Here is a 15180-nt window from a genome sequence, read left to right on the forward strand (position 1 = left end):
TAAATAACCATACAATATGAATAATCACAAGACAAGCTGTATTGCCTAGAGAGAGATGGAGAATATCTAAAACTAGGTACTTTTCTTGAGAAATAACCTTATTAAGTATAATTATGGCCAGGTGCAGTGGCTCATGCCTGTAATCCCAGCACTTTGGGAAAACTTGGCGGGCAGATTGCTTGAGCCCAGGAGTTCGAGACCAGCCAGGGCAACATGGCAAAACTCCAACTCTACAAAAAATTAGCCAGGCGAGGTGATGCATGCCTGTGGTCCCAGCTACTTAGGAGGCTGAAGTGTGAGGATCACTTGAGCACAGAAGGCGGAGGTTGCAGTGAGCTTAGATCTCACTTCTGCCTTTCAGCCTGGGTGACAGAATGAGACTCCATTTCAAAAAAAAAGAAAGAAAAATTGCTAGAATGACTGAGCATTCATCATGTGTCAGACACTGTTTTTGTTCTATGCGTTTTACATATGTTAATAATTTAATCCTCATAACATGAGATATATACTACTATTATTACCTTCAGGAAACAAAAGCACAGAGAGGCAAACAATTACCAAATTCACACAGCTAGTATTTGGCTAAACCAAATTTAAAACACAAACAATGTAGCTCTCAAAACCTACATTCTTAGCCTGCAAACCGTGCTTGTCTCTCTAATCTATTTATACATGCCAAATACGATTTCTTGCATAATGAGGTGATATCATTCACTGAATTAAAAAGTTAACTTCATTGCTATTGACTTTCTTAGATAAAAAACAACTCAAAATTAAAACATACCACAGGCATAATTTGAGCAGGATTAAACCACAAGCACAATGCAACACAGCTCGTATCTAGGACTTTTAGTTGGTCACCTACCTCAGGATCATCTGTGTAATCAAACATTCTGAAGATGACCCTTGGCATTGGGTACACTGAATCTTCAGTGTGAGGAGGTGGTGTAAAAGGAGGCAGATTATGCTGCAGTGCTTCACACAGGATGCTGTCAAAGGCAAGATAAGGTCTTAGGATGTGCCGTTCCTGCCAGCGATCCTTTTTCAATTTCTGAATCTGGGCCCACAGGCAATCTAAATACTAAAGACAGATTAATTTTTAATCATTAATATAATTAACATTTTGACTAGACAAAATAAAAAAAAATCACTACCCTTTAAAATACAGGCTACAAAAGTAAGCTAACTTGTAATGTAAAATGGTACCAAAAAAGGTGCTAAGTTTTTGTTTTTATTTTAATTACTTATTTTATAAAGTCTGTTTAGAATTGTCTGTTTTCACATTTTTCAAATTGAGCATTTAAATAAATATATGTCAACTCTGTAGTAGCTGGAATCCCACAGAACAAGGGAATATTTCAATTACATTCAATCGTTTACAAAAAATCTACTGTATACCTAGAGCTATAAGAAGGAGCTGACATGAAATGTGGGAACATAGCCAAGGGGTAAAATGGAATGGTCTGAGTATCTTAGAGAGGTGGACTCTATTCAAGAGCTGTGTTTGTATCACAAGAGACTGAAATCAATTTACCTCTTCTTGTGGATGTGGTTTATCAGCAGTCCATACCTGTAACATGGGTACATGAGTCTTTTGGCGTCTTCTAAAGATAAAAGTGAAAATCTACATTTAGACTTTTTAAAATATGAGATGCTCAGTCACCTTCAAAGTTATTAAAATGCAAATTAAAGCAATAAAATAACATTTTGCCTACTGTAGTGGCAGATGTCAACCGTTTTGATAATGTACTGTGTGTCATCAAGCCGCAGGTAAAGATTGTCTCAAACATTGTTGACAAAGAAGTTAATTGGTATAATCTCTTTGAGAGAGTACAATCTCTTTGGAAGGTAATTTGACTAAATCTATCAAAATTAAAATTGTTTAGAACCTTCAACCCGGCATTGCCATTTCTAAAAATTTACATCCCCTATAAATGTATTTGCACATGTACACAAAGACATATACACAAAGATATTCACTGAAACATTGTTTATAATAGCAAAAGATTGAAAATAACCTAAATGTCCACCAACAGGAGAGTAAAGAAATCATGGTACATTAGCCAAGTGTGCTGGCTCATGTCTGTAATCCCAGCACTTTGGGAGGTGGAGGCGGGAGGATCACCTGAGGTCGGGAGTTCCAGACCAGTGTGACCAACATGGAGAAATCCTGTCTCTACTAAAAATACAAAAAAATTAGCTGGGCGTGGTGATGCATGCCTGTAATCCCAGCTACCTGGGAGGCTGAGGCAGGAGAATCTCTTGAACCTGGGAGGTGGAGATTGCAGTAAGTCAGGATCACACCATTGCACTCCAGCCTGGGCAACAAGAGTGAAACTCCGTCTCAAAAATAATAATAATAATGATGGTACATTAAAAAGTGAAATACCCTACAACGCTAAAAAAGAATGAAGTAGAGCTGTGTATTTTTATGCAACAAATCCAAGTTACAGTAAGAAAGTAAAAGCAAGTGAAGAACAGTGTATATACTGGACTACCCATTGTATAAAAGAAGGAAGGATATGTATACACACACAAAAGATTCTAATTTTTAAACTTCTTTTAACTTTACTTATAACCAACTAAGTAGCTATTAACAGTTATCCAAAAAGGTACTCAAAAAAGAGAAAATGAAGGCCAGGCATGGTGGCTCACGCCTGTAATCCCAGCACTTTAGGAGACCAAGGTGGGCAGATCACGAAGTCAAAAGATCGAGACCATCCTGGCCGACATGGTGAAACCCCGTTTCTACTAAATATACAAAAATAAGCTGGGCATGGTGACACGTGCCTGTAGTCCCAGCTACTCTGGAGGCTGAGACAGGAGAATCGCTTGAACCCGAGAGGTGGAGGTTGCAGTGAGCCAAGATCATGCCACTGCATTCCAGCCTGGTGACAGAGCAAGACTCCATTTCAAGAAAAAAAAAAAGAGAAAATGAAACTTAACAAAATCCATCTGTAAAAACTTCAGTGCCACATGACCATTACCATGTTGCTGGATAATTAAGCATAAATTTACTAAAAAGGCCTATTATTATTACTGTACCTAACAATATAAACTAAGCTTTTACATTGGCTTGGGAGAGATGGGTAATGAGAAGACAAGTGACTATTTTAGTTGAAATGTGCCATATTACTTAAGAAGTACTGCCTGGATTAAGGACCACTGTTTCAAGAGTTTGGTTTATGATTAGTTTACATGAAATATATTGTATGTGCTAGGACAGTGGTTCTCTACTTGTGAAATGTATTAATAATACAGATGTCCAAACCTCTCCCTCAAACTGTGTAATTTATTAGGTCTGGGGGTTGGAGTCTGAGTACTTTAAGTACCACAGGTAGTTCTTATCCACACTAATATCTGAGGAACTATTGTACTAGGGTCCTTTTTTGTAAACATAAAGCAGCTTAAAAGAAGCTACATTACCAATTGTTCTTTGCACCGGCAAAAGTAAGCAAATATATTTGACTACTTTGAGGTCTCAGTGAGCTACAACAGTAGGACAATAGGATTGCCTTGAAAATACCTTCAGGAACTCTACAGCTTATTTTTGAGAAACTCAAATGACATCACTGATAGATAAAATATAAAACTTAATTAGATATCCTTTACCTAAGCAACAAAGAGTACTATGAGCTGTGCCCTTACTTAAGATAGCTTTCAGTGTTGGCAAAGATGCGGTCCATCTCTGCATCTTTCTTTTCGTACAACTCCTTTCCAACCCAGGGCAAAGATGACAGAAATGCATACACATACCAATCTCGCCGCACCTAAAGGATTTTTAAAAAGTTAAGTTTAAAATATGCTTTAATTATATTCATTCATATTTTATTTATTCTTGAATGAAATCCTATGGAAACTAATAGGACTTAAGTAAGACATCTGGTTTATACAGAGCATTTCTAGATATATTAGTTCTAATCTTACTAGATAGCAACATTTAAATTAACATACAGAAATCATGAGAACCAACCAGTGTGCCAGCCAACTTAATTTTTAGATATTAAGAACTTATAATGTGATAGTCTGCTGTTATCTTTTCTTTATTGCTAATGGGTTATTGGCGAAAAATTCCTGGTACTGTATGAAGTACCAGGATTCAGCAACCCCTGAAGAACCCCTCAAGATTCAGCATGAGGGGTTCTCTTACCTGAGGCACATCTTCTTCCTGAGTTACGCTTACAAAATTTTCAAACATAGCAACCATTGATGGGGCAGCAATCACGTGACAATTCACAAGATCAGATAAAAAACGAACCTGTTGGGGCAAACAATTTCTGCTATTAAATCTAAATGTTCTTTGTAATAATTACAAAATAAGCCATCTTGTACAGCCTGAACTATTGCTCTGAAAAACTATAGCCCAAGGGTTGGATCTAGCCTACTATCTGTTTTTTGCATACGTGGGAACAAAGAATGGTTTCTGCATTCTTAAATGCTTGAAAATCAAGAATACAACACATACAAATTACATGAAATTCAAGTGTCCAGAAGTAAACTTTTATTGGAACAGCCATGCTCATTCACTTACATATTGTCTATGGTTGCTTTTGTGCTACAATGGCAGAATTTAGAGGTTGTAACAAAGACTGTATTAAAGGACAGCAATCTGTGAGTTCATAGGTTTCTATGCTATTAAGAATCTAGACTGTAAAATATTCTAGCAACTTCAACCTATAATCTCCTTTTCTGTTTGGCTGTGAATAATTTTCACTGAATTACAGACGTGGAAATTACAGAAGAGAGATATATTGGGTATGCTTAGTGTGCTACTGTTAAACACAACTAAAAGTCATTGTCAGGGGACCCATTCTAGTAGAATAAGCAAAATCTCAATACGAAGGGATGACTCCTGCACTAAAAGGCAAATTAAAACTTTTCTAGGAACAAAGACAAAGGGAGTTGGGGAAAGCATCATAAAGGAGGTAACAATGAGGCTAGGTCATACAGGACCACCAACGGTCTCAAGTAGTGAGCAAGGAGGGCAGTATAGGCATGGAGGTTCAAAAACAAGGTGCATACACATGGCAATGTGTATGCAAGTTACTTTTATATTGCTGGAGTGTATGGGAGACAAGAATAGAGAAACAGACTGGGGAAACCCTAAACGATCAGGCTAAAGAGTATGGACTTTAATCCTACAGCTTGATGGGTGTCCAAACTTTTTTGTCACTAAAAAGGAATGCGATCACTTATATTCAACACATATATATTTATTTATGATATACACTGGATCACCATTAATCTATGTCTTAAGTATTAGTAAGGCTTAATTTCATTTCCACTTAAGATAAATAAGAGTTCTTAGCATTTACTTCCTGCAACCCAAGGAATCATCTTGTGCACCAGGCTTTTAAGACCACTCACTGTAGACAATGAGAAGGAACTAAGGTTTTTTAACCAGTAACCAACAGGTGCAGAGCCTAGTTATAGAAAGACCAGTCTGGTGCCACTGTAGAACACAAAGTGAAAAGCAGAGAATCTAGATCCAAAAAGATCAGTTAAGAGGCTATTAAGAACATACGGAGGAAGGCACAAACTAAGCTAGAGGCTCTGGAGACCAAGGAAGGACAGACTCGAGAGAAATCTGGGAGACACAATTGATGGGGACTGGGAAAACCTATGGTACAAGAGGGCAAAGTGAAGACAAATATTAATGCTCAGCTTTCTAGATGGGTTATTCAGTATGCAGTGGCCACTGTATGAGCTGGGGAGAGGATAGAAAAAAGGAAGTATGAATGATGTATTAATTTAGGCACTTCCTGGTAAGGTATCTGAAGGCTATGTAGTTAGCATCTGGAATACTGGACTGGAGCTCAGGAGAAAAGCTGAAGTTGGAGGTACTGTTATAGATTTGGGGGTATCATCAAAATAAAAGTGGTTTATGAAGCTATGAAAGTGAATGAGAATGCTTCAAGAGAGCATTTTAAATTACTTGGTTGTTGCTCACCTTTTCCCTCCATCCCAACAGTAAGTCATAACATACCAACAAACTAACTTACCAAATATACGGCTTCATTATAATTGTTTGCTTTCAATGATTCTTTAAGTTGACGAATCATGGCTTCTACAAATTCTCCACCAAAGTTGTAATTCCTGGCATTCAGTAGTCCAACTAATGTTGTATAAATTGTCAACTTCTCAGGTAACAGACGTGCACTGATTTGAGAACCCAGTATAACAAAAAAAAACCCCAAACAAGGGCGTTATGTTAAGTTGCTGAATTTTATGTGAATCTTTTTATTATTCCACTAACTTGGAACAGGATTACTTTTATCTCTGTCTTTAAAACTACTTCAGAAAAATCATGTCATTGAGAAATGTTACAGATGTAGCTCTGTAATTTTTCATTTTAATTCATTAGTTAATCTAAAGAGTTAAGAAAGTAAACGGTTTAATTGTGAAGTTATCAAACTGAAATAAATAAAACTAATGCTACACCAGTTTTTCTTCAAGTGTGTTTAGTGGAACTGAATAGGATTTCCACAGAACATGGTTTCCATGGTAAAATATCTCAGAAATCCTGGGTGAAACAAGCCTCTTTAATGCAGAATCATTAACGGGGGTGTCGGGGGCGGGGAGGTACAGCATTCAGTTTCTAAACTTAGCTAACCAAATGTCACGGAACTAGAATTCTACTTTGAGAAACACTATTCTAGTTGCTTAGAAAAGATGCACAATTAAAACGAGTTTCATCTAAGTTCCTACCAGTTTAATTACTGAATTTTTAAAAACGTACTCTGATATAGCTAAGATTTGTCTACATCTCAGTTGCTTACTCCAAGTGTGCTGATTTCATTAAAGTTATTTAAAAAGTATGGGACAGGATTACAATAATAACCCTTTAGAAAAAGCAGTTTTTCCTATTTTAGGCAGGCTTTAGAATTAGCTCTAAAAAAAAAAGAAGCAAGTAAGAAATCATGATTATTCAGTGGGGAAGAGATTCTCTGACTTTTTGTTTTCCTCAAGTACCTAGCAGAACATGAGGGACAATTTAGGTCTTCAAAACAATACCTGTGATGATGGTAACTGTGCTTCCTGAAACCCTCTCAAAACCAAACATTGAACACTATGAAGCAATACAAGTTCAGCCTAAACAAGGCTTCCAACAGAGTTCAAGCATAAATACAACTTCATTTTAAAAAAGGATTTCAGAAGATTTCCTTAGTAGTTTCTTAAAGTTACCTTCACTTGATCTAAGCTAAAAGACTAAGAAGTGATAAACATCACTTTTGTCATTTAAAAACACCTCATACAATTTCATGAAACTACAAAGACTCCCATTTATCCAGAGGGTATGCCTATTAACAGTGGCTTCAAAAGCACCTTCAGTTTTCCAAGAAGGGCTATTACTTGAGTTACCAGTTCCCAAATTTGGTACTACGAATTTTAAAACCTAAGTAAAACTCTATTTTATACATTTAAATGTACATGCTTTAAAAATATATGTATCTGAATGAGAGAGTATCTATTCTCTCTATAAAGTCAACTAAGGCTGTTGCGGTGGCTCACGCCTGTAATCCCAGCACTCTTGGGGGCTGAGGCAGGTGGATCACGAGGTCAGGAGTTTAAGACCAGCTTGGCCAATATGGTGAAACCCCGTATATACTAAAAATACAAAAATTAGCCAGGCGTGGTGGCACATGCCTGTAATCCCAGCTACTCAGGAGGCTGAGGCAGGAGAATCGCTGAATCCAGGAGGTGGAGGTTGCAGTGAGCTGAGACTGCACCACTGCACTCCAGCCTGGTGACAGATGCTCTGCCTCCACAAAAAAAAAACAAAAAGAGTCAACTAAAGCGATTCTAAGGTTGTAAGAAACAACACATAAGGAAAATACTCAATTTTAGTTTTATCCCTAAGAAAAAGAGTTCACTATAGGGTCAAAGGTGGGCTCGTTTGTACAAATTTCCCCACAGAAGGAAAGCCAAGGACATACAGAACATAAACATATATTTTGAACATTTCCCAAAGCATTTAAGAGTAGATAATACATTATCACCTGGATTCATAAATCTTTTGCATACATACACTGTACAAAGAAGCCTTAAGATCTTGCTCTTGTAGTTAGGAAGATCAGCTTCCAAAACCCCAGCCAAGCCTTCTAGGTTGCTCTCCAAAGAGCAGGCACTCTGTAGAGGACATCACATTAAATATCTGTCAAGTACTCGGCAATATACATTTATTTTTGAAACTCTATTTAAATGCAAATATATATATATATATATATATATATTTTTTAAATCTATCATTGTAAAATAATTACCAAGCTGTCCTTTTAATTGCTATTTTAGTGAACTAAAATTAAATTTTCTATATGATCATTAAAAAAGTTAAAGTCTTACATGCATACAGAGCTATAATGGGTTTAGTACAAATCAATTCAGATACTTATGCTCTTTAGAAATCCATGAAAAGTCGATTAGTGAAATTTAAAAATAAAGCAGTCTATGACAGAATAAGTATTAGAAATGGGAGGACACTATGGGCTCCATTTTACCTCTTTTACTAATTTACTCTCTTACTCTGGGCAAATTACCTCAAGTATTCAGGGCTCATTTAGTTCATGTATAAATTAAGCAGTCTATATCCTAGGTCCCTTCTATCGCTCATCTTCTATGAAAATTATTAATTAATAAATTACTAAAAATGATCAATTATCTGCATCCCAGGGGCTTCAACATTCATTCAATTTGAGCTATAGATGCATGTTAATAACAGCTTTGCCAAAACGTACTTCAAGTTTTCAGCATCAAAAATCAACCACATTTTTTATTTGTTTTTTTTTTTTTGTCTTCTACTTACTCATCTGATTTTTTTTTTGTCAACCACATTCTTAACTCCATCACAGCCTATATCTATCGTGTGACGTACCTTTTCTCCTACTTTACATATTAAGGATTCCAAATGATCTTCAGTTTCATTTGCATCAGAGGTCTTTCTCCTTTTGTGAGGCTGCCCACCTATTTCAGCAACATAAAAAATTAACATTACATGATAAATCTGCTATCACAAATTTTATTTAACCTTTTAAGGTTCTAATCTTTTTTCTACCAGGACTTACTTTTTTTTTTTTTTACAGAGTAGAAGCTCTTTACAGACCCTCCATTTCTCAGACTAAACTAGATTAACCAACAGCCTCCATTCCCAGAGCCACTACATACAATAACTCCAGGAGGCATTATTTATGTTAAATTTTGTGTGAATGATGCCCATGGAGCTATGCAGTCAGCAGCCCTGTGCATTTCTGTGGACAGGCTGGGAAGCTCCCAACATGTTAAACACTAGGAGTTAGTACAATACTCATGTACTGCTACTCCCATTCTAACTTGAGCTGTTTACTGATCCTCAGTTGCTTGTTCCAGAACCTGCTAGTACCAGTACTATTCATTAATCTAATAATGTAATTACTATGTAAATGACAAAATAAGGGTGCAAAACCAAGTTGAATGCTTTGGAAAGACTTGATCAGGAAAAAAAAAGCTGTTATAACAGCTATAAAGAAAGCTTCAAAAAATGGGAAAAAGGAGCATAAAATATTAGGATTTCTCACTTGCTTCACATGTTTCTAAGCTCTTATCTCAAGTCTTCAATTAACAATTTCAGTTTTACATACTATGCAGCATGAGGGTATAGTTTATCTTAAATAATGGGAATGACAGTATACATAAATTCAAAGAAACTGAGCGCTTTATCAAATAATTGGTGGAAAAAAGTACATGTTTGACAATTCCTGGTTTAACTAGCTTTTATTAACTGAATTACTGATACTGATTTGTTTAAAAACCATATCATCCGAATAATATTAATACACATTTTTTAAAATCTACCATTCTAAAATTACCAAGCATCTGTCCTTTTGATTGCTAAACAATTCAAGTTGAATGAAGCTGTGCTAAAAATTAACCTCAAACACCTGTCTATTAAGACTCTTGCTCTATCTCATCATTTAGTTTAAATTCTTAACACGCTCACCTAAGTCCTTTTGTGGAATAACGTAAGGCTTAAAAAATTTAAATGATGGAACCTGATGCTGCTGCTAAACAATTCTGAGTAGTCTAATTCAACTTTGAACTTCCATTGATTCAGTTATTTGGTCGGCATATGGGCAAAAAAGCCAGAGTCTGTAACTGTGCTGGGAATTTGTATCAATAATGAAAATCTGCAGTTGGATATAGGGTTACACAGTAGCAAGTTATGTAACTTCAATCTTTTTCAGACCTGAACAGCCAAAGGAATTAAATTATTTTTACAAAGTTCATAATCACTTACTTGCCTCTGGAACACTTGGCTTGAAATGTATGGTGCTTCTCATAAAACACAGCACCTGGCTATTCTAAGCTTGGAATGTTAATCTATCCAATGACTGAAATGATCTTCAGATACCACATGAACTGAAGCTGAATAAAAGAAATCTATTACTATCCACATAGGGTCTGAGGGGGTTGTTATAAAGGTTACAGGGTAAGGCACTCTGTGCTTCAACTTCCCAACCCATTAATTACCATTATAACCTGACTGACCACTGACTATAATTTTGAAGGAATAATGCCACAAAAAGTATGATATGCATGCAGTGTGAGAGCCGAGATGTATTTATTTCTGGAGATATCTGCCTGTGTAAAGTTGTAGACATGTATGGCTCAGAGGTTCAGGGACCTTGATTCTTAAGTATACATTAAATCTAAGTCATAGGACCCATTGATGTTTCATCACCCAAAGTGCCAACTTTCACAAAAAGGTCTTTTATTTCCAGGATTCATCTATTGAAAACACAATGCATAATTGACATAATATTTATACAAGCTGCCAGCAAGGACATTAAAATAGCCTTCTTCTAGAGCAGTAGCTCTCAACAGGGTGTAGATTTTGCCCTTAGTGGTCATCTGGCAATCCTTGGAGACATTTTTGGTAGTCATAACTAGGGGAAGCAGCTGGCATCTAGTGGGTAGGGGCCAGGGATGCTGCTAAATATCCCATGTTGCATAGGGCATCTCCCAAAACAAATAATCTAGCCAAGAATGTCAATAAGGCGCCACTGTTGAGAAACCATATTCTAGAAAGCAGAGTTCTTCAGAACCAAATTTCAGTGAGGTTGGGAGAATGCAGATGCTGAAAAACTAGCTGAATGAGAAGTTACTTTTTTTGTTGTTTTTTCAACCTTAAACACACTCTTCCCTTCTTTCCAGCTCATCTATTTTGCCAACCTTTTATTCACCTTTACAGTCCTCCTAACTTAACTTTCCAGCTGGCTTGTTCTAGTTTAGAATCATACCACAGCCTTTAAAGCAACCCTCCTAGGCCCTCTTAAAAGCTTGAAAAGGGGAAAATAATGCTGCGGGAAGAGAAGGTATGATTTCTGAGAAAAAAACTAGAAAATACATGTACAAAGTCACCTCTCTAAACTGCAAACCTCTCTTCATTTTGGCTATATTAAAGGACAAGATTTGTCTGGAGAACGGAAGGGGGCAGAAAGAATTAAGAGGTAAGACATATTCCACTCTCATCTGATAGTTGAGAGAATATAAAGGGGGGAAAACTGCAGACACAATCTGAACTTAAGAATAGAAACATGATATTGAACTCAGAAGAGAACCTGGGTAAGGGAACAAGGAAATGAAATAAAACAGTATGAATACAATTTTGGGAATTAGCTCAATGTTTTCATGTACCCTGAAGAAAACGTATCTATGGTAGTTCCCAAAGCAAGAACAGACTTTTTATTAAAATTTAACTATGCAAAAGTTTTAAAATGTAAATTAAAGATATACATTACCATTTCACTCTGGAAGATTTGGCCAGTATAGAGAAGCACATAAAAAATCCATCTGAAAGGATCTTAATAAACCAAATAAATTTCCCCTATATAAGGCAATCCTAATTTTATAAGGGTACACTGTAGATGTTGAGACTTTTTTATAATATCTCTATAAGATGTGACCCTCTGCTACCTCTCTAACCTTATCTCCTACAACTTACCCCTCATTCGCTATGCTCCAGCATTACTGGCCTGCTTGCTGTTCTGTGAACATGACAGGAAAGCTATAGCGTTAAGACTTTTGCACCAATGGTTCCCTTTGTTTGGATCACTGCTCTTCCCCATACAGCTATATGGCTGCTACCTTACCTCCTGCAAGTCTTTGATCAAATGCCATTCACACTGAGGCCTTCTCTACCCAACCTACATAAAATGGTAACTTCTCCCTCACAGAAATCTCTACCCCCTTTACCTGATACTACTTTTCTCCATAGCATGTCACTATACACTATACTTGACTGTCTTCTCTCTACTCTAGAGGGGAGGCTCTATCTTTATATTGTCCATTGCTGTATTGCAAGTAATTAGGACAGGGCTTGGCAGTTAAGCATTTGTTGAATAAATGATTTTATACATATATATATATTATATATATATACACAACTTTCTGTATGCTTGACTCTATAAAGTATGTATGTTATATGCAATGATATATATTATATGTAAAATATAAAGTATATATTGTATATAAATTTATATGTAATACATAGATATATTACATATTCTAATATATTACATATATACTCTCTCTATATATAGAGTCAAGCATACGGAAAGTCAGGGCAGTGATAGACAGGAGCTGACAATTATCCAGAAATGCTTAGATGCATCTATTTAATTCTGACTATAATTCCTAGCCTATTATAAAATAGCCTTCTATAATACTTAAGCTTCTAAGATTTATTTTTTAAAAAACAGATGTTTAACTAAAAGGAAAGCATCCAAATTATCTGATTCAGATCACTGTGCAGGGTAAACTCCAGCTGACTGTTACCCAAATTGTGGCAATTTACAAAAATTTCAGATTTGCCGTATTATCAAATATGAACTGTATCTGCCTCTCCCATACTAAAATACCCACCATATTAACCTTTGCTTAATGAATGCCTTGTTTTGCTTCTTTGTCTTACTCTGAGGTTGTGTGGCAAGACACAAATGGACAGTGATATGGCTGTCAGCTGATGTTAAAAAGAAGCCAACTCCAAGAAAGTTATGTAAGTCTCCCGATAACCAAAGCAAAAGTTATTTTCCTACATATTTGCATTCCAATTCTCTAGGATGCCCAAAAGTGACATTTCCTCTCTCCTTAGGGATTCCCGATAAGGGAGAAAAAGCATAAGAACAACAAAGAAAATGGAAAGGACAAAAGATTCAAGTTATCCAACCCCCAAGTAATGACTTGGGAAACATATTCGCTTTTGATTAATCAATAACAAAGCATATGAAAATTGTATTTTCGGCGGGTGCAGTAGCTCACATCTGTAATCCCAGCGCTTTGGGAAGCCAAGGCGGGTGGATCGCCCTGAGCTCAGGAGTTGAAGACCAGCTTGGGCAACGTGGCAACACCCCATCTCTACAAAAAAATACAGAAGTTTAAAAAAAAAAAAAAAAAAAAAAAAAAACCGGTCGGGCATGATGGCCTGCACCTGTGGTCCCAGCTACTCAGGAGGCTGAGGTGGGAGGATACTTGAGCCTGAGGCAGAGGTCACAGTGAGCCGAGATTGAGCTACTGCAATCCAGCCTGACAGTGACACTCCGTCTCACACACACAAATAAAGGGGAAATGTATTTTCTGTGCCTTGTACAGAGATTACACAAGAAGCCTCTTGTGGTAGAAATCAAAGCACGCAGCATAATTTACACCTGTGTAGTGAAGAGAGCCCTGGAATGGACTTGCTCTTCATGGTGTCTTGGAACTGACAGCTGTCTCTCCGTGTTAGTTATACTCAGTCTCTATACCCTTAGGTGTCAGATGAGAAGGCTGGACTAGAATATCCCTTCAAGCCAAGCCTTTGTAGAAATCTGGAGTTTCCCTATTAAAACTAAATGCATGAGATTCTGCTTCCACCTTAACTGCCACAACACTCAAGCAGAGAGTGGAGAAAACTTAATTTAAAATGTCTGTTACGGTTTTTTCCCCTACATTGACAGCATCTGCTAACGTTTACCACCTCTTAAGCACTGGCAAATGATAAAACATCATCGTGGGACACTGCTGACATGTATTATCTCATTTAACCTTCACAAAACCCCGAAAATGTAAGTATCATTGCTTCTATATTATAGACTGAAGTTTAAGAAGATTACATAACCTGGACAAGATCACAAAGTAAATGGTAAGGTCTGGCTTTGAACCTAAACCCTCTGGTTCCAAAGTCTCACCTCCTAAACGCTACTATACACTCTCTTCAAAGATTAATACACTAAAATGTTAATAACATAATTACTCTAAGTTTCACTTTCTGTGTGTTTGGATTTGTATTTTTGACCGATTGTAAGGCTTATGTGTAATGTAAGCATCTTTTTTTTGTTTAAACTAGAATTAGTCCGTTTTTATGAAGGCAACACCAAGATCTCCACAAGCACAATCATCTAAATGGAGACAGAAATCCCTAACTCTCTCAGAGGCCTGAGTTAGTTTTCTAGCACACTTTCTCACACGAGGGAAATGTGCGTGCGGCCAGTTCAAAATCTGCCGTAACCTGTGTCTATTAGGGACCTCTTGGGCGTGGTAAGACAACATTCTTTCTTCGCAGCTTGAAAGAAGGGAAATCAACGGATGACCACTACCGGAACACAGTTCAGACTGCAATTCATGAGATCTCTCAGTCCTTTCTTTCAGTGAATTCTTTCGAGCCCTTTTCAGGTGCAGCTTTGAAGGTTAAAACGAGACACCGGGGTCAGTGGGTCCCTAAGAGGCACCAGTACAGACACAGGTGTGCTTCCCTGCTCCGTGGTGCTAAGGACCAAGTTCTGAAGCGTCCGTAGAGACCAACGGTCTACCCGTGGGGTTCACCAGGCCTCCTTTCCCAGGATCGGCCCAAGACTCAATGAACAGGGGCGGGGGAGAAGAAGTCGCTTTCCAGAAGCCCTCCGGCCACACCGGTACTGTATTCCACTCTTTCCCTCCGCGGCTCCCCGCACGCTCCCGGGAAAAAGAGCTTCCTTTCTCTTCCCTGGACACCCAAAGACCCCGAACCTCGGCTCCCAACCGGGAGCGGCCTCCGCGGCGGGGCCGCGGGCACTCACCGTCGTTCTCGTCGCTGTGCCGCCGCCGCGACATGCCGCCCTACGGTGCGCTGCGGAGACGAGAGGCCAGGCGGTAAGCGCTGCAGGAACTGTCCGGCCGCTGGCGGGCGCGACG

At 37.7% G+C, this 15180-nt stretch overlaps 1 protein-coding gene across 8 annotated transcripts in view; it reads right to left on the minus strand.

Moving 5' to 3' along the window:
- Positions 1 to 15152, minus strand: part of NCBP1 (nuclear cap binding protein subunit 1) — a 47751-nt gene extending 32599 nt beyond the window's left edge. For 4 of the 8 annotated variants that reach the window (XM_064379727.1, XM_064379711.1, XM_064379722.1 and 1 more), the window contains exons 1-8: positions 15066 to 15152; positions 8873 to 8961; positions 8030 to 8130; positions 6003 to 6159; positions 4151 to 4258; positions 3649 to 3770; positions 1535 to 1604; positions 866 to 1081 (exon numbers count right to left, since the gene is read on the minus strand). In XM_064379727.1, the coding sequence (XP_064235797.1) occupies positions 866 to 1081; positions 1535 to 1604; positions 3649 to 3770; positions 4151 to 4258; positions 6003 to 6159; positions 8030 to 8130; positions 8873 to 8961; positions 15066 to 15099 (897 nt within the window). In that variant the 5' untranslated portion in view covers positions 15100 to 15152. Of the gene's footprint in view, positions 1 to 865; positions 1082 to 1534; positions 1605 to 3648; positions 3771 to 4150; positions 4259 to 6002; positions 6160 to 8000; positions 8131 to 8872; positions 8962 to 15065 lie in introns of those variants that run through there. The other 4 variants (XM_064379732.1, XM_064379741.1, XM_021665501.2 and 1 more) reach the window with 4 other exon arrangements.
- Positions 15153 to 15180: the final 28 nt, after the last annotated feature.

Source organism: Aotus nancymaae, unplaced genomic scaffold, assembly GCF_030222135.1.
Source record: "Aotus nancymaae isolate 86718 unplaced genomic scaffold, 86718_ANA_hifiasm-v0.15.2.pri h1tg000003l, whole genome shotgun sequence".
Taxonomy (NCBI): domain Eukaryota; kingdom Metazoa; phylum Chordata; class Mammalia; order Primates; family Aotidae; genus Aotus; species Aotus nancymaae.